The sequence below is a fragment of the Pristiophorus japonicus genome, chromosome 11, assembly GCF_044704955.1.
Source record: "Pristiophorus japonicus isolate sPriJap1 chromosome 11, sPriJap1.hap1, whole genome shotgun sequence".
Lineage (NCBI taxonomy): Eukaryota > Metazoa > Chordata > Chondrichthyes > Pristiophoridae > Pristiophorus > Pristiophorus japonicus.
The window spans coordinates 114,587,321-114,614,518 of NC_091987.1; the positions used below are offsets into that span (position 1 = coordinate 114,587,321).

Genomic DNA, 27,198 nt, shown 5'->3' on the forward strand with positions numbered 1-27,198 from the left:
TTTCAGTCTGCCCATGGCTATTTGATCCATTTGAATCTCCGCCTGAGAAAGCTCGTTTTTCTATCCCCTGTCTGCATTTGTGACCACAAAGAGATCAAACAGGACTCGACTGTGCCATACTGCTGTGCTGCAGCATTCTGGGAAACAGGACTGGCTTTATGAAGAACGCTCCTTGTTACTGAAAAGGAAAGTAGCACCCCTCGTCCACCGACTGTGTACCGCAGTACTGACATCTCGGCACAATTCATTTCTGGTGAACTGCTTCATGACTAGATATAATAGAGCAATCTCACAGACCCATTCCAACTAGCAACGTTCACATTCCTTGTTTCTCTATGTAGCAAATGATGGGGAGTTTGAGGTGGGAAGCATTTCAAACACTGTTTAGCCAAAGGTACACATACATATTTACACTCTCGCTATAATCCCAATGATTTGCTATCTAAACTAAACCTTTCAACAGTCCCTACTTAAACAAGCAACTGGCTACCATTATTCATAATATTCTTTTTGCAAAAAAACCCCAAGACAAATAATTAAAACAAATAATAATGTAATGAATAAAACCTTTTCTGGTTTAGGGAACCTGCCTTCATAGCTTTTGATCTTGAACCCAATTTGCGGTTAAAGGAAAAGTATGTTGTTTGGAAGAGAAATGAACACCACAAATAAGAATGCTGTTTATAGCCTCTAAATATGGCTTTACATAGCACTTGGCTTTAGTGTTCAACTCTGCAGTTAATTAAACTGTTGTGCAATAACAGCTTAAATTATTATGCATTATCGGTTTCAAGACGTTATCAAGTTGATTTTCCTCTGCCCCATCGCCCGCGCCAGTTGCCGGGTAACCGCAGTGCTCCATAGAGCACAGCACCTGGCAAGGCCTCAGGTTGCCTGAATTTGCTGTCTTAGGGTAATCAGCATGGCCCATGGGCACCCCTAAGCACAGGCCCATCCCTGGCAGATGCTGTGAACTGGAGGCAATATCAGGAGTGAGCCCTCCCACCTCGCTTCCCAAGCACCACTGGACCTACAAATATTGGATTGTAATAGTGGTAAGATTTCAATTTCCTGAAGGCCTGTGTCCAATGCTATTTTGAGCTGCACTTTGCATCATGAGACTATTAGATTGCATGGGTCCCCAATGTCGCAAGATTCCAATCTACCCTCTCACTAGATTTCCCGGATTCAGACACGTACTTTCCCTAGTGACCACATGCCCCTGGCCATGAAGCAAACTTTCCCAATAGACCGGCAGCAGGAAGCCGGTCACTCAGAATCAGAAATGGTCAGATTCAATCCAATTCAGGCACTAAAACACAAAGTGCCATAGAAACCTGGTTTCAGGAATTAAAAACAGGACTCCTAGCCATAAGTCCTGAGTTATATACAGTGCTTAGGAACACCCCAGGTAATCTGGATCCAGGCACAAACTGAAGAAGCATCCTTGGGTGAAGGCTTGAAAACAACTTTGAATTCTGCCTCATTAATCAGAGCATAGCACACAACATACAGGGACTGACCTATGTGAGGCACAGTAACTTACAATAATATAGTGGAAAAAGCGATTTCAAAAATACAATAAGGTAAAGTTTACACAAGCTATCTGTCCCTTCCACCTATCACACTTTGAAGTAAAGTTAACCATGAAGTATTTTCAGCCTGTCATGGAGACTTTACTAAACCTTGTTCTGCTGGCTCAGGTGAAATAGCCGATCAGAATGACAGATGCTCAAATTTACATGAATATATAGATAAACGTCACCATTTCTAGCTATTTCTAGGTTTATAGGGTAAAGAGACCAAAAATAACATGCTGCATAACTCTCTGGGGGAGAGGCCTGTTCATTTGCATTGCCCATAATTAATTGAACATGGAAATCTCAAGTTTAAAGAAGGCAGACCAAGACACCAAGGACTATATAGAGCTGTAAGCAAGCTGTAACAGCCATTGAATGGTGGAGTTATTTGCAGTAATTCAGGCAATTGTAAAGTGTATTTGTACAAAAACATCTGCTGCTTAACCCAACAGGATAACTGGTTTCAAACCCACTAGGGGCTGAATTATGCTTTACAGTACATTAAATTAAAACAGAAAGACTCTCCAAATGTGCATTTTGACGATGATGAACACTATACTGACACCCTCCATTTAGAAAAGACTTATTCCGACAATGGAATCCCATTACTGTCTGGTAATGTATTAAATCACTGATAGTAGCTTTTGCTGAGAGATGGAAGTCTGGACTAGATTTATTGAGTCTGTTGAAATGTTGAATTTTATCTCATTGATTACCTACAACACCCTCACACTGCTAAAATGGCTCTTCCTATCCACCATGATGTCTATCGAACATGTGTCGGCAGCCAGCACAATAACACCACAGATCAACATTTCTAACCAGTTGAACTTTAAATAACATTAAAATAATTTCATCCCTATAAAAATGAAGCCACTGTGAAATAGCAGCACTAACATTCAGAGTCAGCTGCAGCACACAGGCAGTATTTAACACCCCCTCGCTATCAAGTTGGTTAAAACCTATTCAGTCCAGGCGGTAACAGAACCCATAAATCGCTGCAATCTCAGCCCTTGTGGTACAGTACCTTTGCTCTCTTGGCTCGATTCACGGCTTTCCTCGGGGGTTGCAGTTTCCAAGGCTGGCTTCATTCTATACACAAAGACAAATTCAGAGACAACGCTTTCTAGTGCCTCTTTGTTTTCTGTCCCTTTTCTTCTTCACCTTTAACTTGCACGGCAGCAGTGATTGAGCTGCTCAGTGCTGCTTTTGTAAAACACTGTCCTTTCCACAGATGCAGAGGTCTTGTCAGATCCGATTTTACTCAACTTACTGGTCCATGAAGATCCCTGCCTGCGACTGGTCACACATACGTCACGGAGGATTCCAGTTATAAAACAGCTCTTCTGAATTAAAATTCTGCTCAAGTTCCTGTCCAATTACAGTTTAAAAGTACATTTCTTCATCCACTGCCTGTTCTCTGAAATGCTCTGAATGAAATGACAATGAATCGCATCACTGAAGGATGGATTGATTACATTATAAGAGTGTTTGTGTGCTACAATGAAAGGGACCCCGTCCACTCACAGCAGTCACCAAGTAAACCCCGCTATGTGCTGTCTCTGTAGAGAATGCATGTCACCACACAATAAGAGGACCACTTTTCCCAAAGGCCATCATTAAGCCGTGCTCTGCATTTTAATTTACTCCATGTGTCCTTTGCTCCCCTCTGCATTTCCACACAGACCACAGCCTTAATTACTACTATCTGCTGGGTTTTGGTGACAAATAAATGTTACCTTTCACTATACACAAAGTTACTGTAAATATATTTGCCCTTTCACTTTTTTTTTGCTCTCAGGATGAAATAGAGCTTCAGTTGTTTATGAATACAATACTTTCTTCACTGAAATATGAAGATAACAGATCATTGAAGATGTATTAAAAGGTTATAACACAAAAGATTCATAACAAAACTTTAGTCTTATTTAATATAATATATACAGGTCCTACTAGAATATATTTCTGCTGGAAGTCCTGGTGCCCAGGAGTTTGAAGAGTTCAGCAGAACGTGTGAACTGACTGAACAGTTTGGAAACTGTTAGCAGCTTCAAGATTGTTAGCATATCTTTGGCATCCCGAGAGTCCATCCTTAGACTCCTCCGAGTTCTTGGGGGGGAATTTTAACCTAACCCGCCGGGTGGGAAGACCATGGGATTGGAAGGAAAGTGCAGTTGAGGTCGATGATCAGCCATGATCTTATTGAATGAACAGAGCAAGCTCGAGGAGCCAAATAGCCTACTCCTGCTCCTATTTCTTATGTTCCTAATGCCGGTTTTACACCCTGCCCGAAATTACTCTCCGTTAACTTCAATAGAGAGTAAAATCAGGCGAGTTTGTAAAACCAGCATTGCAACATTGATGGGCGGGTTAGATAAAATTGCCCCCGTAACCTCTACACTGTCCATTGGTGAAATTATTTGTAAACATTGGATCAGTTCCTACCTGTACATCAATGACCCCAGCACCAGTTTCTATATGTACAATGGGCCCAGGCACCAGTTTCTATATGTACAATGACCCCAGGCACCAGTTTCTATATGTACAATGGGCCCAGGCACCAGTTTCTATATGTACAATGACCCCAGCACCAGTTTCTATATGTACACCAATGATACTCAGCGTTACTCTTGACTCCACAATTGTTGTTGCTCTGTCCAACTGTCTGTCTGATATTGTTATTGATAAGGCAGAGCTCTCTTAGATTCAGTGCTGGCAAGATCAAAGTCATTCCATTTGGTCATATTCCCACTAGAAACTTTGCATCTTAATGATGCTGTCCCCCATTCCCAGTTCTTGCTCAGGTTCAACCTGAAAGGGTATAGTCTCAGTATCCTGTTTCACCCTGAGCTGAGCTTCAAACCCCACATCTGTCTTTTTCTTCCTTCATTATATTGTCCAAATTCATCCCTACCTCAGCCCCACTGCCACTCAAACTCATGTCGCCTGGAGGATTGACTTCTCCAATGCTCTCAAACTCCATCCTGCACCAATTTCAACCCATGCAGAACTGCACTACCCGCCTACTATCCCATACTAACCTCTACCCACCTGTCATCCTTGCTCTTTGTCTATTTCCACCGTCTCGCCTTTTCCAATCACATTAATTTCAAAATTGTTGCCTTCGCTTACAAATCCCTACACCCCAACTCAAACCCACAGCTTTTCTGACTCTGGCTGTGTACGTCCCCTCCCCTCCTCACTGCTTCCCCATTATTGGTGAAGTTTTGGCAATCTCAGCCCTGCACTTAGGAATTTTTTCCCTAAACCACTGAACTTTTTACATTCGGCATCTTCAAAAGCCTAAAGAACCTCTTTCTTCAGCCTCACCTTCGCTCTCCTTCTCCAGATCTTCTCCCAACCTCCAGCTCCACATCCAATCCATTTTGAAGTGTCTATGGATGGTTCACGTTAAAAGATGGTGCATCAACAAAATAGATAGAAATATTGAAACATAGAAAATAGGTGCAGGAATAGGCCATTCGGCCCTTCAAGCCTGCACCACCATTCAATAAGATCATGGCTGATCATTCCCTCAGTATCCCTTTCCTGCTTTCTCTCCATACCCCTTGATCCCCAAAGCTGTAAGGGCCTTATCTAACTCACTCTTGAATATATCCAATGAACTGGCATCAACAACTCTCTGCGGCAGGAATTCCACAGGTTAACAACTCTCTGAGTGAAGATTTTTCTCCTCATCTCAGGCCTAAATGGCCTACCCCTTATCCTAAGACTGTGACCCCTGGTTCTGGACTTCCCCAACATTGAGAACATTCTACCCGCATCTAATCTGTCCCGTCCCGTCAGAATCTTATATGTTTCTATGAGATCCCCTCTCATCCTTCTAAACGCCAGTGAATAAAGGCCAAGTTGATCCAGTCTCTCCTCATATGTCAGTGCTGCCATCCCGGGAATCAGTCTGGTGAACCTTTGCTGCACTCCCTCAATAGCAAGAACATCCTTCCTCAGATTAGGAGACCAAAACTGAACACAATATTCCAGGTGAGGCCTCATCAAGGCCCTGTACAACTGCAGTAAGACCTCCCTGCTCCGATACTGAAATCACCTAGCTATGAAGGCCAACATACCATTTGCCTTCTTCACTGCCTGCTGTACCTGTATGCCAACTTTCAATGACTGATGAACCATGACACCCAGGTCTCGTTGCACCTCCCCTTTTCCTAATCTGCCGCCATTCAGATAATATTCTGTCTTCGCATTTTTGCCCCCAAAGTGGATAACCTCACATTTATCCACATTATACTGTATCTGCTATGCATTTGCCCACTCACCTAACCTATCCAAGTCACCCTGCAGCCTCCTAGTGTCCCCCTCACAGCTCACACCGCCACCCAGTTTAGTGTCATCTGCAAACTTGGAAATATTACACTCAATTCCTTCATCCAAATCATTGATGTATATTGTAAAGAGCTGGGGTCCCAGCACTGAGCCCTGCGGCACTCCACTAGTCACTGCCTGCCATTCCGAAGAGGATCCATTTATCCCGACTCTCTGCTTCCTGTCTGCCAACCAGTTCCCAATCCACGTCAGTATATTACCCCCAACACCATGTACTTTGATTTTGCACACCAATCTCTTGTGTGGGACCTTGTCAAAAGCCTTTTGAAAGACCAAATACACCACATTCACTGGTTCTCCTTTGTCCACTCTACTAGTTACATCCTCAAAAAATTCCAGAAGATTTGTCAAGCATGATTTCCCCTTCATAAATCCGTGCTGACTTGGACCGATCCTGTCACTGCTTTCCAAATGCGCTGCTATTTCATCCTTAATAATTGATTCCAACATTTTCCCCACTACTGATGTCAGGCTAACCGGTCTATAATTACCTGCTTTCTCTCTCCCTCCATTTTTAAAAAGTGGTGTTATATTAGCTACTCTCCAGTCCTTAGGAACTGATCCAGAGTCGATAGACTGTTGGAAAATGATCACCAATGCATCCACTATTTCGAGGGCCACTTCCTTAAGCACTCTGGGATGCAGCCTATCAGGCCCCAGGGATTTATCGGCCTTCAATCCCATCAATTTCCTTAACACAATTTCCCACCTAATAAGGATATCCTTCAGTTCCTCCTTCTCACTAGACCCTCGGTCCCCTCGTATTTCCAGAAGGTTATTTGTGTCTTCCTTCGTGAAGACAGAACCAAAGTATTTGTTCAATTGGTCTGCCATTTCTTTGTTCCCCATTATAATTTCATCTGAATCAGACTGCAAGGGACCTACGTTTGTCTTCACTAATCTTTTTCCCTTCACATATCTATAGAAGCTTTTGCAGTCAGTTTTTATGTTCCCGGCAAGCTTCTTCTCGTACTCTATTTTCCCCCTCTTAATTAAATCCTTTGTCCTCCTCCGCTGAATTCTAAATATCTCCCAGTCCTCAGGTTTGTTGCTTTTTCTGGCCAATTTATATGTCTCTTCCTTGGATTTAACACTATCCTTAATTTCCCTTGTTAGCCACGGTTGATCCACCTTCCCCATTTTGTTTTTACAGCAGACAGGGATGTACAATTGCTGAAGTTCATCCATGTGATCTTTAAATGTTTGCCATTGCCTCTGCACCCTCAACTCTTTAAGTATCACTCGCCAGTCTATTCGAGCCAATTCACACCTCAAACCATCGAAGTTACCTTTCCTTAAGTTCAGGATCCTAGTCTCTGAATTAACTGTGTCACTCTCCATCTTAATAAAGAATTCTACCATATTATAGTCACTCTTCCCCAAGGGGCCTCGCACAACAAGATTGCTAATTAGTCCTTTCTCATTATACATCACCCAGTCTAGGATGGCGAGCTCCCTAGTTGGTTCCTCGACATATTGGTCTAGAAAACCATCCCTAATACACTCCAGAAAATCCTCCTCCACTGTATTGCTACCAGTTTGGCTAGCCCAATCAATATGTAGATTAAAATCACCCATGATAACTGCTGTACCTTTACTGCATGCATCCCTAATTTCTTGTTTGATGCTGTCCCCAACCTTACTACCACTGTTTGGTGGTCTGTACACAACTCCCACTAGCGTTTTCTGCCCCTTGGTATTCCATAGCTCCACCCATACCGATTCCACATCATCCAAGCTAATTTCCTTTCTTACTCTTGCATTCATTTCCTCTTGAACCAGCAATGCCACCCTGCCTCCTTTTCCTTTCTGTCTATCCTTCCTAAATGTTGAGTTCCCAGCCTTGGTCATCCTGGAGCCATGTCTGCGTGATGCCAATTACATCATAATTAATAGCGCAGATAGAAATTAATAGGCTTGATCTAACAGCCAAGGTTGGGAACTAAATATTCCAGGATAATTAACTTTTAGAAGAGATAGGCAAAATGGAAAAGGAGGAGGGGAAGCCCTGATATTTTAGAATGAGATAAAGATAGTAGAGACAAAGGATATTAGCTCTGAAAATCAAGAAGTAGAATCCATTTGGGTGGAGCTAAGCAACATCAAGGGGCAGAAAACATTGGTGGGAGTTTGTTTATAGGCCCCCTAAACAGCACTAGTAATGTAGGGCACAGTATAAATCAGGAAATTAGAGGTGTATGTAACAAAGAAAATACAATAATCGTGGTGGACTTTAATCTACATATAGACTGGGGACACCAAATTTGCAGTAATAGTGTAGAGGTTGAATTAATAGAATGTATATGTAGTGTATGTTCGCACCTTTAGTAATGACTCCACGAGGCAGGGTATGATACTTAAACTGTGTAGACCTGTAATCCTTTATTTGCAGCTCCTGAGTGAGGACAACTAGCTGTAAGTTCCTTTTTATACTGGGTTACATAGAAACATAGAAACATAGAAAATAGGTGCAGGAGTAGGCCATTCGGCCCTTCTAGCCTGCACCGCCATTCAATGAGTTCATGGCTGAACATGCAACTTCAGTATCCCATTCCTGCTTTCTCACCATACCCCTTGATTCCTCTAGTAGTAAGGACTTCATCTAACTCCTTTTTGAATATATTTAGTGAATTGGCCTCAACAACTTTATGTGGTAGAGAATTCCACAGGTTCACCACTCTCTGGGTGAAGAAATTCTTCCTCATCTCGGTCCTAAATGGCTTACCCCTTATCCTTAGACTATGTCCCCTGGTTCTGGACTTCCCCAACATTGGGAACATTCTTCCTGCATCTAACCTGTCTAACCCCGTCAGAATTTTAAACGTTTCTATGAGGTCCCCTCTCATTCTTCTGAACTCCAGTGAATACAAGCCCAGTTGATCCAGTCTTTCTTGATAGGTCAGTCCCGCCATCCCGGGAATCAGTCTGGTGAACCTTCGCTGCACTCCCTCAATAGCAAGAATGTCCTTCCTCAGGTTAGGAGACCAAAACTGTACACAATACTCCAGGTGTGGCCTCACCAAGGCCCTGTACAACTGTAGCAACATCTTCCTGCCCCTGTACTCAAATCCCCTCGCTATGAAGGCCAACATGCCATTTGCTTTCTTAACCGCCTGCTGTACTTGCATGCCAACCTTCAATGACTGATGTACCATGACACCCAGGTCTCGTTGCACCTCCCCTTTTCCTAATCTGTCACCATTCAGATAATAGTCTGTCTCTCTGTTTTTACCACCAAAGTGGATAACCTCACATTTATCCACATTATACTTAATCTGCCATGCATTTGCCCACTCACCTAACCTATCCAAGTCGCTCTGCAGCCTCATAGCATCCTCCTCGCAGCTCACACTGCCACCCAACTTAGTGTCACCCGCAAATTTAGAGATACTACATTTAATCCCCTCGTCTAAATCATTAATATACAGTGTAAACAGCTGGGGCCCCAGCACAGAACCTTGCGGTACCCCACTAGTCACTGCCTGCCATTCTGAAAAGTCCCCATTTACTCCTACTCTTTGCTTCCTGTCTGACAACCAGTTCTCAATCCATGTCAGCACACTACCCCCAATCCCATGTGCTTTAACTTTGCACATTAATCTCTTGTGTGGGACCTTGTCGAAAGCCTTCTGAAAGTTCAAATATACCACATCAACTGGTTCTCCCTTGTCCACTCTACTGGAAACATCCTCAAAAAATTCCAGAAGATTTGTCAAGCATGATTTCCCCTTCACAAATCCATGCTGACTTGGACCTATCATATCACCTCTTTCCAAATGCACTGCTATGACATCCTTAATAATTGATTCCATCATTTTACCCACTACCGATGTCAGGCTGACCGGTCTATAATTCCCTGTTATCTCTCTCCCTCCTTTTTTAAAAAGTGTGGTTACATTGGCTACCCTCCACTCCATAGGAACTGATCCAGAGTCAATGGAATGTTGGAAAATGACTGTCAATGCATCCACTATTTCCAAGGCCATCTCCTTAAGTACTCTGGGATGCAGTCCATCAGGCCCTGGGGATTTATCTGCCTTCAATCCCATCAATTTCCCCAACACAATTTCCTGACTAATAAAGATTTCCCTCAGTTCCTCCTCCTTACTAGACCCTCCGACTACTTTTATATCTGGAAGGTTGTTTGTGTCCTCCTCAGTGAATACCGAACCAAAGTACTTGTTCAATTGGTCCGCCATTTCTTTGTTCCCCGTTATGACTTCCCCTGATTCTGACTGCAGGGGACCTACGTTTGTCTTTACTAACCTTTTTCTCTTTACATATCTATAGAAACTTTTGCAATCCGTCTTAATGTTCCCTGCAAGCTTCTTCTCGTACTCCATTTTCCCTGCCCTAATCAAACCCTTTGTCCTCCTCTGCTGAGTTCTAAATTTCTCCCAGTCCCCGGGTTCGCTGCTATTTCTGGCCAATTTGTATGCCACTTTCTTGGCTTTAATGCTATCCCTGATTTCCCTTGATAGCCACGGTTGAGCCACCTTCCCTTTTTTATTTTTACGCCAGACAGGAATGTACAATTGTTGTAGTTCATCCATGTGGTCTCTAAATGTCTGCCATTGCCCATCCACAGTCAACCCCTTCAGTATCATTCGCCAATTTATCCTAGCCAATTCACGCCTCATACCTTCAAAGTTACCTTTCTTTAAGTTCTGGACCATGGTCTCTGAATTAACTGTTTCATTCTCCATCCTAATGCAGAATTCCACCATATTATGGTCACTCTTCCCCAAGGGGTCTCGCACAACGAGATTGCTAATTAATCCTCTCTCATGCAGGTGCAGGTAACCCTTAGGTCTCCAGCAGCAGCACCCTTTGGTGTACACGCAAGTTGTCTACAGTGTAAGGGTACATTCAGTGTGGCATAACAGTGTTACAGACATCACACAGTAAACAGGCATGCATACACAACAATACTCCCCCCTAAGCATTTTTCATATCCTTATTGTCATGACCAGCGAAGGTGATCAGCGGTGGGCTATGGGAACAATACTCCCCTTAATCATTTTTCATATCCTTATTGTCATGACCGGGAAGGTGATCAGTGCTGGGCTATGGGAGGTTGTGGTGAGGGTTGTGTGGGTGCCAGGTGTGACCCGTGTGCTTGAGGCTGGCCTCGTACGTTTCCCCTCCCTCACACACAGACCAAGTGGGTGTCACTGCTGTGGGATCCCTCGGGGTGGGGGGGGGGGGTAGCCACGGCAGCAGTGGGTGGTGTGTATACACTGTGATATGGGTAGTTGTGGGGTGGTGGGCAGAGCTACAAGATTGAGTGGGCTCCTTGTCCACCAATTGGGATGAGGGTCAGGTCATCCCAGGGTTTGCCAGGGAAGTTGGAGGGTATTGGCCTCATGCTCCTGGTGTTGGCCCTGGTGGCCAGGGTTGTAGGGTTGGTCTGGTGCAGGTTGCCATTGGTGGTGGCTGGGCTGCCCATTGACCACTGTCCATGTAGTGAGTCTGCTCCCACTGCCTGTGTGTGTGTCCTGCAAGGGGCATCACATTCGTTCCAAAGGTCCAGGCTACATGGTCAGGTAGCCTGCTGGACCTGGGGGTCTCCCACAGAGGGATTCCATTGGCATCAGCATGGTCCCTGTAGGACCCAATGTCCTTTGGCAGTGTCCTACCGATATACATGACACCTTGGCTCTGATCACACATAGTCGAGCCTGCATTATACATTCTAGTATTTGCATCACTTTTGAGTGTCCTGGTTTCAACAGACATGGTTACATTAGGCATTTCACAATCGCTATCATTATTGTTAACCATAATAAACTTGTTCTTAACCTTACTGACACCTGCATTCATCTCATTAGTCACATTAGTTAAACACAATTCATTGTCACATTGCATACATTTTCATACTTGCACCCTTTAATCGCATCTTTAGCTTTAAGGTCCGTGTACTCAAATCGTTAAAACTTCCCCTTTAAATTTCTTTGGTTACCGGTCTCCTTTAAGGAAGCCTTCAAATCCGATTGGCCACTCGGTGTCACGTGATGCTCCTCCAATGCTCCTCGTGGCATGGCCGCGGCCATTTTGATTACAAGTTTTGCAGCCATTTCCTGGCTTTCCTCCAGGTGGGCTGTGGTGGTCTTTTCTTCCACAGCGCCACTTCGCCTGATGTGGACCGGGTTCATCCAATTCCTGCCTAGCAGCATGGGACTGTAGCCGGCTATGATCCACAGGGGGAGTTTGTTCAACACGCCACTCTGGGAGACCTGGACGTCTACGCTGCCAACGATTTGGATTTTACCTTTGGTATAGGTGAGCAGCTTCGCCTGGACAGGAGACAGTTTTGGTCGAGTGGCGGGATTCATCCAAATTTTCTCAAAGGTCATTGGCTCATCACAGACTGGCTCGCCCTTGTGTCACTCTCCATGGAGACTGGGACCCCATCAATGTCCACTTCCATCGTCCATGGCGAACTTTCGGTGGAGCAAGTAAAGATTCCATACTCTTCTTCCAGGGTTTGAGCAACTTCCTCTTCATCTGTGTCGGAGCCCGGTTGATCAGCCAGCTCATCAGAGACGCAGTGAGTAAAGCGTTTTCTGCCCATTCTCCAAAGGTGCCCTTTCTCTTTGCAGCCTTTGCATGTATAGTCTTTTTAGCGGCACTGGTGGGCCCTGTGGTTTCCTCCACAGCACCAGCATGGGACCATCTGGTTTGCCCCATGTGGCGGACTCAGGGTTGCGGGACTCGGGGCAGCATTTCTGCCTTTAGAAGTATCCATGTGGTGCACTGCGCTCGCCGGTTTAGAGTCCTGGGTCAGTATTTGCCTGGAGTCGCCGGCCGAAACCATGTAGGCCTGGCTCACTTGAATTGCTTTCTGCAGGGTGGCCGTGATGTCAGCTGAGAACAATTTGTGTAGGAGGCCATCGTGGTCGATTCCGATGACAAATATGTCCCTTAGTGCTTCATTAAGGTGGTCACCAAACTCACACAGAGCAGCTAGTCTTCTTAAGTGTGCAGCATACTTGGCAATTTCTTGGCCCTCAGGTCGCCGATAAGTGTAGAACCGGTGCCTGGCTGTGAGGATGTTTTCTTTCGGTTTTAGTTGTTCCTGTAAGATTGTTACAAGTTGCTTATAGCTCTTGGTGGTTGTCTTCTCCGGGGATAGTAAGTCCCTGACGAGACAATAGATGGTGGGCCCACAGTTGCTAAGCAGGATGGCCCTGCGTTTGTTCGATAGTGTAGCCGGTGTGTCCCCGTCCATGTCGTTGGCTATAAAGAAATGTTCCAATCTTTCCACAAAAGCATCCCAATCTTCCCCCTATGTAAATTGCTAGAAGTTGCTGAGGTTAGACATGTTGAGCGTGTAGTTCGTGACCTCGTATTCCCGTCGCCAGTTGTGGTGTATGTAGGCACCTTTAGTAATGACTCCACGAGGCAGGGTATGATACTTAAAAACTGTGTAGACCTGTAGCCCTTTACTTGCAGCTCCTGAGTGACGACAACAAGCTGTGAGTCCCTTTTTATACTGGGTTACCTGCAGTGTGCAGGTAACCCTTAGGTCTCCAGCAGCAGCACCCTCTGGTGTACAGGTAAGGTGTGTACAGTATAAGGGTACATTCAGTGTGGCATAACAGTGTTACAGACATCATACAGTAAACAGGCATGCATACACAACAGTATACAAGATGGTTTTCTAGATCAGTATGTTGAGGAACCAACTAGGGAACAGGCTATTTTAGTTCTAGTATTGTGGAATGATAAAGGGTTAATTAATAACTTTGTAATAAAGGGGCCTTCAGGGAAGAGTGACCATAATATGATAGAATTTGATATTAAGTTTGAAAGTGATTTAGTTAAATCCAAAACTAGGATCTTAAATCTAAACAAAGCAAACTACATAAATATGAGGGGCGAGTTGGCTAAGGTACATTGGGAAACGACATTAAAAGGTAGGATGTGGATGAGCAATGGCTAGCATTTAAAGGATTAATATATAATTCACATCAAACATACATTCTTTTAAGGCACAAAATCCACACAGGAAAAGTGGTCCAACCGTGGTTAACAAGAGAAGTTAAAGATAGTATTAAATCAAAGGAAGTGGCTTATAATGTTACCAAAATGAGCAGTAAGCCTGAGGATCAGGAGGATTTTAGAATTCAGCAAAGGAGGAGCAAGAAATTGATAAAGAAAGGGGAAAATAGAAAATGAGAGTAAACTAGTAAGAGACATAAAAACAGAATGTAAAAACTTCTATAGGTATGTAAAAAGGAAAAGATTGGCGAAAGTAAATGTGGGTCCCTTAAAGGCTGAGACAGGAGAAATTATAATGGGCAATAAGGAAAGGGCAGAGAAATTAAACAAATGCTTTTTGTCTGTCTTCACAGAAGAAGATCAAAATACCTTCCGGAAATAGTGGAGAACCCAGGGTCTAGCGAGAATGAGGAACTGAAAGAAATTAGTATTAGTAAAAAGTAGTATTGGAGAAATTAATGCGACTGAAGAAATTAATGGGATTGAAAGCCGATAAATCTCCTGGACCTGATGGCCTACATCCTAAGGTTTTGAAAGTGGTGGCTATAGAGATAGTGAATGCATTGGTTGTCATCTTCCAAAATTCCATAGATTCTAGAATGGTTCCCGTGGATTGGAAGGTAGCAAATATAACCCTGCTATTTAGGAAAGGAAAGAGAGAGAAAATGGGGAACTACAGACCAGTTAGCCTGACATTAGTAGTTGGGAAAATGCTAGAATCTATTATTAAGGATGTGGTAACAGGGCACTTGGAAAAGAATAATAAGACTGGGCAGAGTCAACACGGATTTATGAAAGGGAAATCATATTTTACAAATCTGTTAGAGTTTTTTGATGTTGTAACTAGCAGAATAGATGAGGGGGAACCAGTGGATGTGGTGTATTTGGATTTTCAGAAGGCATTCGATAAGGTTCCACATAAAAGGTTATTGCACAGGATAAGGGCTCATGGGATTGGGGGGAATATACTAGCATGGATTGAGTATTGATTAACGGACAGAAAACAGAGAGTAGGAATAAACGGATCATTTTCGGGTTGGCAGGCTGTAACTAGTGGGGTACCGCAAGGATCAGTGCTTGGGCCCCAGCTATTCACAATCTATATCAATGATTTGGATGAGGCGACCAAATGTAATATAGGTGCAACGTCTAAAATCCGGAACCCTCTGGACCGAAGCTGTTTCAGTTTCTGGGGTTTTCCAGATTTTCGATTTGTTTTCTAACGTCACGAATCCAGAAATACCCGAGCCCAGGTTCGGATATTTCTGGATTTCGGAATGTCAGAAAGGTGGTGGGGGGGGATTCCTGTCGAAGAGCTGTTCGGGCCACCCGGCCCCACCAAGGAGGACGTCGTCGGATGGGCCCCGCCAAGGATGTTATCGGGCGGGGCCCCTCAGGGGAGTTGTTCGGGCGGGCCTCGCCATGGAGGTCTTCGGGCAGGCCAGCGAGGAGGCCCCGAGATAAGGGCAGCAGCGGCGAGGTGAGCTATGGTGAGGCCCCGAGTTCGGCAGGGTTGTCGGGTCCGCATTCCGGAACATTTTATGGATTCCGGAACTCCAGATTCTCGATGCTGCACCTGTATATCCAAGTTTGCTGATGATATAAAGCTAGGTAGGAATGTAAGTTGTGAGGACGATGCAAAGAGGCTTCAAGGGGATATAGACAGGCTAAATGAGTGGGCAAGAACATGGCAAATGGAATATAATGTGGAGAAATGTGAAGTTATCCACCTTGGAAGTAAAAACAGAAAAGCAAAGTATTTTTTAAATGATGAGAGATTGGGAAATGTTGGTGTTCAGTGGGACCTGGGTGTCCTTGTACACGAATCACTGAAAGTTAACATGCAGGTACAGCAAGCAATTAAGAAAGCAAATGGTATGTTGGCCTTTATTACAAGAGTATTTGAGTATAAGAGTAAAGACATCTTACTGCAATTATATAGGGCCCTGGTGAGACCACACCTGGAGTATTGTGTACAGTCTTGGTCTCCTTGCCTAAGGAAGGATATACTTGCCATAGAGGGAGTGCTACAAAGGTTCACCAGACTGATTCCTGGGATGGGGGGATTGTCCTATGAGGAGAGATTGAGTAGACTAGACCTATATTCTCTCGAGTTTGAAAGAATGAGAGATAATCGCATTGAAACATACAAAATTCTTACAGGGCTTGACAATTAGGTGCAGGAAGAATGTTTCCCCTGGCTGGGGAGTCTAGAACCAGGGGTCACAGTCTCAGAATAAGGGGTCAGCCATTTAGGATTGAGATGAGGAGAAATTTCTTCACTCAGAGGGTGGTGAATCTTTGGAATTCTCTACCCTAGAGGGTAGTGGAGGCTCAGTCACTGAGTATATTCAAGACAGGGATCGATAGATTTTTGGATATTAAGAGAATCAAGGGATATGAGGATAGTGCAGTTGAGGTAGAAGATCAGCCATGATCTTATTGAATGGCGGAGCAGGCTCAGGGGCCGAATTGGCTGCCCCCTACTCCTATTTCTTATGTTCTTATGTAAGGGCAAGTCATTGTTGTTGTTGCTGTAGTAGTAACACTGGAGCTTGTTGTAGGAACATTAGAGCTGATAATTTGGTCCTTGTGCAGTGCCACCAGGATCAGCAGGTCTCAGGCCCTCTGTGCACCTACGTCCCACTGAGCTGTCATCACCAGATAATGTGAGGTCAGCTCATTTAAATATTTTTGCGGCGCTTCTACAACAAGCACATGACTTACTGGGCATTCCCCTCGGGGTCAGAACGTCGGACGCCAGCAGCTACTAAAGGGTTGCTGCATGTATTTCCAGGGGTGGAAATTCATCTTGGCCGGTAGCACAAAACGGGCGATATCGCATGTTCCATTTATTATACACCCTGCCCGATATTCAGTTCTATTGGAAGCTCAGGAGAATGATGACAATATACTCGCATCTTATGGTGGCTTGGGCTGCTGACGGTGCCACTCTGGGTGCCTGCTGCTGGCCTGGTAAGGATTCAGGACTATGCTTGGCAGGTGTGAGACAACCATCTAATGGATATCCTCCTTGGGGAGGGGGGAGGGGAGGGAGACAGCACTCTACCCAAGATGGCTTCAGGTAGCCTGCCTGAAAATAGACGCCCGTCAAGTCTCTTTGCTAGAGTTAGTATGCCAATACCTGATCCAGATAGTTCTACTGTACTTCACACGCTGTTACCGACTGACAAGTCAGCCGGCCTCACAAAAAGAACCTGGAGGAGTAGCTCTGTCCTCTGGGACTGGGATTCTTGCCACTCCACTCTGGAAAATCCTGCAAGTCAACACCCCAATAAGCAGGGTTATCCTAGTTCGACAGGCAACTGAAAGCTTGCCAGTCCCCTGTACTGGTAAGCTTTATGGTCTTTTCTGGTTACAGTCCAGCAGTACCTCAGACATAGTTTCTCCGTGGCTTGAATTGGAGACTCTTAAACATGGGTGAGTTTCTAACGTGTGTCAGATCACAAAACAAAATGTCTTCTGACACATAGCAGGGTTCTACCCATTGTATTTTACAATTCTCTACAAAGTTAAAAGTGAAGTGCTCTGCATATGTAACATTGTCATAGTTAATGTGGACTGGTGAAGTATTCAATCCATTCCATTGCAGAATTCCTAGTCTCAGCTGGCTTGATGCAGTGAGATCTCCTCACAAGGCAAGGGGAACATGATGGAAATGTATCTCTGAACTATTCTACTGCACCTCTGCAAATTTGAGGCAACCCCATGATTTGCATAGACATTGTCAAAATCTACACAAAGCATTTCTATGCCAATCATGTTTTTCCTGTATACTATATACTGTTTATGAACTTTGTGTTCCCAGTCACTAATTAAATTAATGAGAGGCCATGCGCAGCTCTCACACGAACTTCCTATAAACATTCCTGGTGGGCAAGGCTCCCATCAGAAGCACCACATCAGAACATTATCCTTATATCTCCAATACACTATAAAGACTAACAAAGTACAACAGAAAAACTGTAATATTACAGTTCCAACTCAGGAATGACCTTCAATCCTACTGTCTTCATCATCATCATCATAGGCAGTCCCTCGAATGAGGATGACTTGCTTCCACAAGAGTTCACAGATGTTTCAATGAAGAAGCCGTGTTCCAGTCCTGAACTCCAACTGAGGTTGCACATTAGCCACCACATGGGCTAGGCCTTTATCCAGTGGCAAGGGTTGAACCAGGATGACTGGAGACCTGCTCTGCTGCACGGACCTAGAGCGCACACATATCGTAGTGTGGGCAGGCCCGTGCTGCCCCTGGGCCCTCGGCTCTTCTGGGCCCCGTACCTTCATTTGCTGCACCTTCGCCCACGATGTTCCAGGGCCCGACACTCCAGCTCTATTTATAGCCCCTCACAGTAATACTTCCCACCCACACTGTGCTACCCGCAGTAACACATCTCACCAGTCAGTGTCCTCCATGGCCAACCCCCACCCGACCTGTCCCCAAAGGTCCTTTCCACCCATGAGTCACTTGTGTATCCAGTAAAACTCCCAAGTCAGCATCATGTGTCACCACAGTCATGTGGAGCAATATAATTGTCTCCAGTCTTCACTGAACAACAACAACAACTTGCATTTATATAGTGCCTTTAACGGAGTAAAATGTCCTAAGGCACTTCGCAGAAGTGTTATCAAACAAAATTTCCACATAAGAAAAAAGTAGGGTAGATGGCCAAAATCTTGGACAAAGGTAGATTTTAAGGGGCGTCTTAAAGGAAGAGAGAGAGATAGAGAGGCATAGAGGGTTAGGAAAGGAATTCCAGGGTTTAGACCTAGGCAGCTGAAGTCACGGTTGCCAATAGTGGTGCGATTAAAATCAGGGATGCTCAAGAGGCCAGAATTGGAGGAGTGACGATATCCAGGAGGGTTATATGGCTGGAGGTGTTTACAGAAATAGGGACGGGTGAGGCCATGGAGGGATTTGAAAACAAGGATGAGATTTTTTTAATTGAGGCGTTGCTCAAGCGGGAGCCAATGTAGGTCAGCGAGCATGGGGGTGATGGATGAATGGAACTTAGTGCGAGTTAGTACATGGGCTGCTGAGTTTTGGATCATCTCAAGTTTACGTAGGGTAGAATGTGGGAGGCCAGCCAGGAGTGCATTGGAATAGTCAAGACTAGAGATAACAAAGGCCTGGATGAGGGTTTCATCAGCAGGGCTGAGGCAGAGATGGAGTTTGGTGATGTTACAGAGATGGAAGTAGGCAGTATTAGTGATGGAGCAGATATGTGGTCAATAGCTCAATTCATGTTCAAATACGACATTAAGGTTGTGAACAGTCTGATTCAGCCTCAGACAGTTGCCAAGGAGAGGGATGGAGTCGGTGGCTACGGAACGGAGTTTGTAGCAGGGACCAAAGACAATGGTTTCCCATATTTTGTTGGAGGAAACTTCTGCTCATCCAGTACTGGATGTAAGACGAGCAGTTTGACAATTTAGAGGCAGCGCAGGCGTCAAGAGAGGTGGTGGTGGGGTAGAGCTGGGTGGGGTAGAGCATACTTGTGGAACCTGACACTTGATTTTCGGATGATGTCACTAAGGAACAGCATGTAGATGAGAAATAAGAGAGGGAAAGATCCTTGGAGGGCTCCACAGGTAACGGTACAGGAGTGGGAGGAGACGCCATTGCAGGAGATTCTCTGGTTTCGACTGGATAGACAAGAGTGGAACCAGGTGCGTGCAGTCCCACCCAGATGGATGACGGAGGAGAGGCGTTGGAGGAGGATGATGTGGTCAACTGTGTCAAAGGCTGCAGACAGGTCGCTACATAAACACGCACAAACAAGCTCCTCCCAGTAACCTCAGTCACTACTCTCAAAGCAAATTTTCATGAAGATGAAAGATTGAACATAAAGTGCAGTGCTTATTCAGACTATGCAGCATTGCATTGTATAATGTGTGCCTCTCTGCACTTTGCATTGAAATGAATCTTCATTCTTTGTGCTGAAGCTCATTCCCAAGATAGAAAACAACATGCATAACTTTTTAAAAAAAATCTCAATTCCTTTCCAATTCTGTCCTCATTCGCCTGAAGTAAATGGGACCGAAATTGCCCCCCCTCCTTAAAGCCCATTACCGCCTCTAAGAGGCAGTAATGGAGCATTTAGGCCTCACTAATTGGGGGCAGACGGATAGGCCGATCTGTCCTAAATTGCCCCCAGGCCGGGAGCGACGGGAATGGGTTTCCGCGCCACCCGTGCTGCTGCCCCATCGGGAACACGCCGACCGCCTTCCGACTGGCGGCGACTCCTTTCCACCCTGCACGGGAAATTGCCCCACGGGAGGGGAGCGGAGCGGCTGCCATTCGGTGCCACCGACAGGTTTCCTCTGCGGGAAGCTGTGTGTGCCTGGGCGAGCGCACTGCCATGGACACCATTTTATTTTATTAGTCGACCGACTCCAAGGTCGGCCCGACAATGGTAGCCACGGGCTCGGCTCGGCCAGGCCGGCAACAGGCAGCCCAGCACCCCCTCTTGGGTACCGGGCCGCTGGCCCAGCTGAAACCTTCCCAGCCTAACTAAACACCATGCAGAGCTCGCAGTGGCCCTTCCCTTTGACTGACGGGCAGGGATGTTGTGACGCGTCAGTGCGACATCATGCCGTGCTGACATCATCAGCGCAGCACTGATGATGTCGGAGCGGCGGCTGACCCGACCCAACAGTACTTCCGCCCCGCAGCCGACCCGACATCCGCCCCAACCAAAAAAAATCTGAATATTGATCTATTCTCCGCCCCATGGATTGGGGCGGAGAAAAGTCTTCTAAACCGGTGAGTGCGCCTACTCTTAGTTGGGGGGTGCAATTTCATCCCCAATGACTTATGCTGAGGTAATTTTTCACAAATGCCAGACAATCTCTGGTTCTTCACCTAAGTGAGCAGACACGGTGACAATCGGATTTGCTGCCGCAGCCCAACTGTTGAGGCGATAGTCAGGTGGCCAGCCAGGAGTGGATAAAGGACAAAGTCCCTGTAATGTTTTGGGATCTTTTCTGTCCTCTGATCTTAACTATTTCAGCTTCTGTATTTAAGATGACTCAACAGTGAGTTCCTAGCTCCACACAGCCTTGAGAGTATCTTCACTGGCCTTTATACTTAGGCAATCTTTGGTACCTTGCCGAAGATAATAAACAGAAAACGTTCCTTTCAAAATTTTCTTTGGCTACTAGATCCATCCTTGTCCCTCCATGGGATCGTGCTCAAGTATTTGAAAAGTGGCAGAGGGTCACAAAATCAGACCTTGTTTCAAATTATCAAGTGAATTTATTGAACAATAGATGAATAAGTAAATAAATAATGGTAACAAGGTATATTCGCAGTAAATGCGTAGGATTTTTCCAATAGTTTGCTACATTTTATAACCATGTGTATATATATATATATATATATAGATATATATAAAATCTCATCCATGGGCCTGAGCCAGGAGCTGCAGACAACACTTCACAGTAATTTCTGTTACTACAGTATCTGGGGGGATATTTTGTGTGTCCCTTCCCAGCTCTCTGTATCTTCTTATGCATTGCCTTCATTGTCAGCTTATTTGTGCCACTATTTTGGCTCTTAATATTCGATTTTTTTTCCAATCATCCTTTTGAATTGACCTCTCTCTTTGTGTCTCTAATACTGAATAGGTATGATCCATTTCCACTTAAATATAAAGTGAAGGTGTATAATACTGCCTAATATGAGCCTTAACTTTTTAACCACAAATGACGGCCTGGGTGTTGCTGGTAATGTTTAATATTGACACTACCTTCACCACTGTGACAATCTGAAATCTTCCACTTTGTCAAAGTGACTCATACTTGTTCTGACCTGGAGTAAAATACTCCTTTCTGATAGAATATTCCACATTACTGAACTCGAACAAGGCCTTAATCAAGCAACAATCCACTTTTCTCAGAAATCTTCACCAGTATTTGTTGCTTCGATTTTTGGAGGAATATACTGAATCTCGGGTCAGCGCTAAACATGGCCAAGTAGTGTGTTAGTGCCAGCTTGTACTCACAACTACTTCATGTTAAAAATGATCAAAAAGAGGGAAGAATGGCCCGAGAAAGTACAGAACCCAATGTGCCCTCTATTGGGTTCTGTACCCATGCAAACTTAATGATTGATGGCCTGAAATATAAGATGGGACAGAAATAAAGGGCTGAAAATGGAACAACTATAAAATAAAATATCCAGTCTCTTCTCCCTCCACCCCTCCAAAAAAGAAGAATTTTTCAATAATTTAAAATGTTTCCTATTACTATTTCCTGTACTCTTTGAAACTGAGAATCACTGTTCTGTTAAAAAAAAATTACTAACCGACAGCTCAAAAATAAGGATGAATAATTCACAGCAAAAAGATTTATTTGGTGCAGGTAGAATCAAATTTATACAATGGGGTGATTTTCACCTTCACCAGCTGGGTGATAACTTGGCACCCTGTAGAATTCGCCCAACATTCATTCCATTCAATTCAACAGGATGGAAGGTGGGTGGGTTCTGCAATGGGCAGACGATCCACTCTGCCAGGTCACCACCCAGGTAATGAAAGTGAAGCACTGACCACACTCGATCAGCTCCGATGGACAGGCCACATTGTCCGCATGCCCGACACCAGACTCCCAAAGCAAGCGCTCTACTCGGAGCTTCAACACGACAAGCGAATCCCAGGTGGGCAGAGGAAACGTTTCAAGGACACCCTCAAAGCCTCCTTGATAAAGTGCAACAACCCCACCGACATCTGGGAATCCCTGGCCCACGACCGCCCAAAGTGGAGGAAGAGCATCCGGGAAGGCGCTGAGCACCTTGAGTCTCATCGCCGGGAACACGCAGAAACCAAGCATAGACAGAAGAAGGAGTGTGTGTCAACTCAGGCTCCTCACCCACCCTTTTCTTCAACCATTGTCTGCCCCACCTGTGACAGAGACTGTAGGCCCGCATTGGACTCCTCAGTCACCTGAGAACTCACTTTTAGAGTGAAAGTAAGGCATCCTCGACTCCGAGGGATTGCCTATGATGATCATAGAAACATAGAAACATAGAAAATAGGTGCAGGAATAGGCCATTCGGCCCTTCGAGCCTGCACCGCCATTCAATGAGTTCATGGATGAACATGCAACTTCAGTACCCCATTCCTGCTTTCTCACCATACCCCTTGATCCCCCTAGTAGTAAGGACTACATCTAACTCCTTTTTGAATATATTTAGTGAATTGGCCTCAACAACTTTCTGTGGTAGAGAATTCCACAGGTTCACCACTCTCTGGGTGAAGAAGTTTCTCCTCATCTCGGTCCAAAATGGTTTACCCCTGGTTCTGGACTTCCCCAACATTGGGAACCTTCTTCCTGCATCTAACCTGTCTAAACCCGTCAGAATTTTAAACGTTTCTATGAGATCCCCTCTCATTCTTCTGAATTCCAGTGAATACAAGCCCAGTTGATCCAGTCTTTCTTGATATGTCAGTCCCGCCATCGCGGGAATCAGTCTGGTGAACCTTCGCTGCACTCCCTCAATAGCAAGAATGTCCTTCCTCAAGTTAGGAGACCAAAACTGTACACAATACTTCCGGTGTGGCCTCACCAAGGCCATGTACAACTGTAGTAACACCTCCCTGCCCCTGTACTCAAATCCCCTCGCTATGAAGGCCAACATACCATTTGCTTTCTTAACCGCCTGCTGTACCTGCATGCCAACCTTCAATGACTGATGTACCATGACACCCAGATCTCGTTGCACCTCCCCTTTTCCTAATCTGTCACCATTCAGATAATAGTCTGTCTCTGTTTTTACCACCAAAGTGGATAATCTCACATTTATCCATATTATACTTCATCTGCCATGCATTTGCCCACTCACCTATCCTATCCTGCATTTGCCCACTCACCTAACCTATCCTGCATTTGCCCACTCACCTAACCTATCCTGCATTTGCCCACTCACCTAACCTATCCTGCATTTGCCCACTCACCTAACCTATCCTGCATTTGCCCACTCACCTAACCTATCCTGCATTTTCCCACTCACCTATCCTATCCTGCATTTGCCCACTCACCTAACCTATCCTGCATTTGCCCACTCACCTAACCTATCCTGCATTTTCCCACTCACCTATCCTATCCTGCATTTGCCCACTCACCTAACCTATCCTGCATTTGCCCACTCACCTAACCTATCCTGCATTTGCCCATTCACCTAACCTATCCTGCATTTGCCCACTCACCTAACCTATCCTGCATTTGCCCACTCACCTAACCTATCCTGCATTTGCCCACTCACCTAACCTAGCCTGCATTTGCCCACTCACCTATCCTATCCTGCATTTGCCCACTCACCTAACCTATCCTGCATTTGCCCACTCACCTAACCTATCCTGCATTTGCCCACTCACCTAACCTATCCTGCATTTGCCCACTCACCTAACCTATCCTGCATTTGCCCACTCACCTAACCTATCCTGCATTTGCCCACTCACCTAACCTATGATGATGAATCACCCCCCAATAGCTCTTTCGCCTTCGGATTCCAACAAGAGGTTCAGCTACTTAAACCCGGAATCATTTTTTAAAATTCGTTCATAGGCTGTGGGTGTCGCTGGCAAGGCCAGCATTTATTGCCCATCCCTAATTGCCCTTGATAAGATGGTGGTTACGCGTATTCTTGAACCGCTGCAGTCGTGTGGTGAAGGTACTCCACAGTGCTGTTAGGGAGGGAGTGCCAAGATTTTGACCCAGTGAAAATCCCCACTTCTGACCTTATGATTGAGGGAAGGTCATTAATGAAGCAGCTGAAGATGGTTGGACCTAGAACACTGCCCTGAGCAACTCCTACTGTCCCGGGGCCGTGCTGATTGACCTCCAACCACCACAACCAATTCACTCTTGTCGATAGATGATTGCAATTAAAGTAGCCTTGCAACCACTTTAAAGTCTTGTTTCCTTGAAACTTGAGCTCGAGAATTGGTTAAACATGGGATTTCAACAATGCACTACGTCTGACTGCATTCTGCTTAAATGCGCATCCACAACAAAGTGCAAGCTGAAAATAAAAAGCTGGTTAAAATCTTTAATAAAGTGCAAGTACGAACAGGACACCTCATGGCAATTGATGTAGGGAGCACAATATTTAGACAACTAGTGGACCCACTTCTCATGCACTGTCCAATTGTGTGTGTCCTGCCAGCCAGTTTAAAAGCAGTTGAGGCAGAAGTCTGAAAGCACATTGCTTGCCTGCCTACGTGGTCAGATAATGGTTCATGCCAATGTAAAGGAGGAAGGGAGAAGTGAAAATAGAGGACATAAGACTCATTGTAATAGGTATATGTAGGCCCCCTTATAAGAAACAAAGATGGCAACATGAAGTTTCCTTTCATAGAATCATAGGGCCCGAGTTTGCTCAACTTACCGCCGGCTGCCGCCGAGTTTTCTCGGTGGTCTTGATGGTTTTTGGGCGCTCTACCCTCCGAGCGAGTTTGGTCAGGTCCTCACGCCGGCGGGGAGAGAACATCATTGGATACCGTCCGCTGGCATGTGACGCCCACAAGAGTCCTCCTGCCCACTGAGTCCCCAGATTGGTCATAGAAATTTGTAGCACAGAAGGAGGCCATTCAGCCCATCATGCCTGTGCTGACTCTTTGAACGAGCTATCTAATATAGCCCCACACCCCAGCTTTTTCCCCATATTCCTGTAAATTAATTCTCTTCAAGTACATGTCCAATTGTCTTTTAAAGTTCCTATGGAATCAGATTCCACCACTCTGTCAGCTAGTGTGTTCCCGATCTTAACAACCCTCTGTGTGAAGACATTTCCCCTCATTTCACCCCTAGTTCTTTTACCAATTATTTTAAATCTATGACCTTTGGTTACTGACCCACTTGCCAGACAAAATTGTTTCTCCCTACTTGCTCTACCAAAATTCCTTGTCATTTTGAATATCTCTATTAGGTCTCCCCTTAACCTTCTCCACTCTAAGGAGAACAATCCCAGCTTCTCCAATCTCTCCACATACCTGAATTCCCTCATCCCTGGTATTGTCCTGGTAAACCACCTCTGCACCCTCTCCAGGGCCTTGACATCCTTCCTAAAGTGTGGTGCCCAGAATTGTGCACAATACTCCAGCTGAGGCCTAACCAGTGATTTGCAAAGGCTTAGCATAACTTCCTTGTGTTTGTATTCAATGCCCCTATTTATAAAGCCCAGTATCCCATACAGGTTCTTAACCACTTTCTCAAGTTGCTCTGCCACCTTAAAAGATTTGTGAATATGCACCCCTAGGACCCTCTGTTCTTGCACCCCTCAAAATATTACCATTTGGATTATACAACCTCGCCATGTTGTTTCTCCCAAAGTACATCACTTCATACTTATCCACATTAAATTGTATCTGCCATGTGTCTGCCCATTTCACCAGTTTGTCAATGTCCTCTTGAAGTCTGCTACCCTCCTGCTCACTATTTATTAAGATGCTAAGTTTTGTATCGTCCACAAATTTCTAAACTGTACTCCCTATACCCAAGTCCAGGTCATTAATATATATATAAAACAAGAAAAGCAATGGTTCTAATACCGACCCCTGGCGATCCCACTGCATACTTCTCTCCAGTCAGAAAAACATCCGTTCACTATGACTCTCTGCCTCCTATCTATTTTCTAAAAGTAAACTGATGAATGCTATAATATTTATTATTCCTGACATGGAGTGCAATTTGGCTTAATCAGATTCAGCAGTGAAAGTAACATCCTTAGTGCTGTGCCTCAGCAATTTTGAAAGCGTTTTTAAATGAGTGGTTTCATCCAGAAGTATTTGCCTCACGTACAGGAACTGTGCGAGAGGCAGCAATGCTGAACAACAGCAGAAACAGGACGCCACGGGAATCACAAACACATGTGCCATTAGTTTTAAACACTTATCGGTTTCAGCGCTCTTTTATGATTTTGCTGCAAGCATTATTCCGTGCTGCAGCACCAGAGCTGCTCTTCCAGTGGATGCTGCCCATGAGAAACTGCTCGTCGTGGGGCAGCTTGCCGGCCCTGGGTCTTCACGGGTGAATAGTCTCTTCAGATCTATTCAGCCCCGCTCTGAATAGATAATGGCAGACAGCAGCGGAGACTCGCCACAGAGAGTCTCTCCCATTGTGTTCTCCTTCATCATCATTCATATCTGAGCTGTGACATGGGAACAAAAAAGGAAAACTTTCTGGGGTAACTGCAGTTCAAACTCCGAGAACGCAGCTTGCATAGGCATTG

General features: G+C 45.0%; 1 protein-coding gene across 2 annotated transcripts in view; it reads right to left on the bottom strand.

Annotated features, from left to right (window-relative positions):
• The window catches only part of gpm6bb (glycoprotein M6Bb), a 222,420-nt gene that overhangs the window by 76,449 nt on the left and 118,773 nt on the right, over positions 1 to 27,198 (bottom strand). Inside the window, exon 1 of one of the 2 annotated variants that reach the window (XM_070893908.1) lies at positions 2,608 to 2,787. The exons of the other annotated variant lie outside the window; for it this stretch is intronic. Coding sequence (XP_070750009.1) covers positions 2,608 to 2,671 — 64 coding nt within the window. The 5' untranslated portion in view covers positions 2,672 to 2,787. Of the gene's footprint in view, positions 1 to 2,607; positions 2,788 to 27,198 lie in introns of those variants that run through there. 2 annotated transcript variants of the gene reach the window in all.